At 41.9% G+C, this 1,905-nt stretch overlaps 1 protein-coding gene across 1 annotated transcript in view; it reads left to right on the top strand.

Annotated features, from left to right (window-relative positions):
• The first annotated feature begins 610 nt into the window (after positions 1–610).
• LOC123508778 overlaps positions 611–1,905 on the top strand; it is a 78,206-nt gene continuing 76,911 nt past the window's right edge. Inside the window, exon 1 of the mRNA XM_045262680.1 lies at positions 611–1,150. Coding sequence (XP_045118615.1) covers positions 1,118–1,150 — 33 coding nt within the window. The 5' untranslated portion in view covers positions 611–1,117. The remainder of the gene's footprint in view (positions 1,151–1,905) is intronic.

Here is a 1,905-nt window from a genome sequence, read left to right as displayed (position 1 = left end):
CTCCAGAATCTCTTTATACACAAGTCTCGTGTAGCCCACGCAGTTAAGTGAGGGCACTCAGAGACCTCAAGATAAGACGGTCTCCAGTCACTGATACACTTGAACACAGCAATACAACCCGCATAACAGTAACACATACCCGAGGCTGCAGGCAGGTTTTCATACTGTACTCATTATGCAGGGAAATTTAAACGAGGCTGCCAGTTAAAGACAGAGTTAACGAAGATAATTAAAGGAGAAAGCGAGCTAATAACTAAGGGAGGAAGTACAAGACGTGGCGAGTTTACGGAGTTAAGGGAGAACTATGGAAGGGAGTGAGTCAAGGATGAGATTTCAATGAGGCATGTAATCAAGAAGGCAAGTTAGGGAGAGAGTGAGTTAAGGATAGGAGTTAAGTCATGGACTGAGTTAAGAAAGAGAGGAACACGTGAATTAAGGGAGGAATCTTGGTGAGACAAGGAACAGGACTGGTTTTTGAAGGCTGCGAGTGGCAAGCTTAACATTTACCGCTTTTTTTTTTTTCTCTCTCTCTCTCTCTCTCTCTCTCTCTCTCTCTCTCTCTCTCTCGCTCTCTCTCTCACTCACTCATAACATGCACAATAAAACGTAGTTATAATGAAGCTGAGCACGTTGGTGGTGGTGAGTGTTTAAGTCCGGGTGAAGCCCATCTGACGCACGAAAACCGAGGAACTTGTACAATATCCGGATCCGGACTGACAATTGTATTGGTGAGGCCCTGTACTGCACACTTTTCATTCCACCGCGGGAGGCGTGAAGTGTGGGACACGCAGGGAAGCGTTCTGTGAAGTGTGACAAGAAAAATCAAGAGTACGAGTGTGAGTGGTATGGAAGTGGTTCAGTTATGAGTGAGAACTTGACCTGTGAAGACGAGTGGGAGAGTCTGAGTAGTGTCCCGCTCACCTGCTCCTAGTGCAGTGCTGGAGAGATCCCAGTAGTGTGTGGTGAGCTGTAAGACGCCAGCGGAAAAGGAGTAAGGGAAAACCCACACAATCCCCGTATGAAGTCAGAACAATAGAGGAGAAAGAGGAACTCACTAGTGAATCCACGACTCAAGGTTACGCTGCTTCCTTTCGACGTCACTCGAGGTTGTGTGTACATGGACGTAGACACAACACGCACACAATATAAGGTAACAAATACACTCTGCATTACTAAACATACTGTTCAGTGCCGCAGCATAACACGTCTCCAGTGTCTAGGTTAATATGTTGAAAAATTAACCTACACTATAATGCTTTCTAATAAGCTGCTATACATATAACACCTCTAAAGTATCACGGGTCCAGACTGATAGTATGTAGAACACCTTCACCATAATGGCTTCTAAGCAATCACACCAGAATACTAAGATGAAATTTTACTGTATGATACTGAGACACTAATGACAGTATAAGAACACAACAAACATTGCAAACTTCTCAATACATTTACTTAAATTTTTGCTCACCAAAATAATTGAATGTTACTTAAATGCACTCACTTCCGCAACTTTTCCTTTCATCTGATAACAGCGTCCTTTAACAAAACCTGAGCACTGATAGATTCTTAGCACACCAAAGCACTTATCTCTAAAACACAGATGAAATGTAAGCGCTGTTACTTGACCTCTTACAGTGACTAACATTAATAACCTAAACTAACCTAACCCAAATTAACCTAATTCTAAGTTAAGCTAACTAGATCTAACATAATGTCAACTTACCTAGAGTAGCATAACGTAACAAAATAAACATAACAAAACGGAACATCCCAAACGAATAATCCTTGACAGAGTAACTAGTGTAGATTGGCTCAAGGAAATATAATGTAAAAACTGAACAACATAAGTAGTAGAAGGGATTCTTTTTACAGTGGAGCTAAAGACACAGCCTGGTATAACAACAG

This window comes from Portunus trituberculatus, chromosome 25 (genome assembly GCF_017591435.1).
Source record: "Portunus trituberculatus isolate SZX2019 chromosome 25, ASM1759143v1, whole genome shotgun sequence".
NCBI lineage: Eukaryota > Metazoa > Arthropoda > Malacostraca > Decapoda > Portunidae > Portunus > Portunus trituberculatus.
The sequence above is the reverse complement of the archived record's forward strand: the minus strand, read 5'-3'. Positions and strand labels throughout refer to the sequence as shown.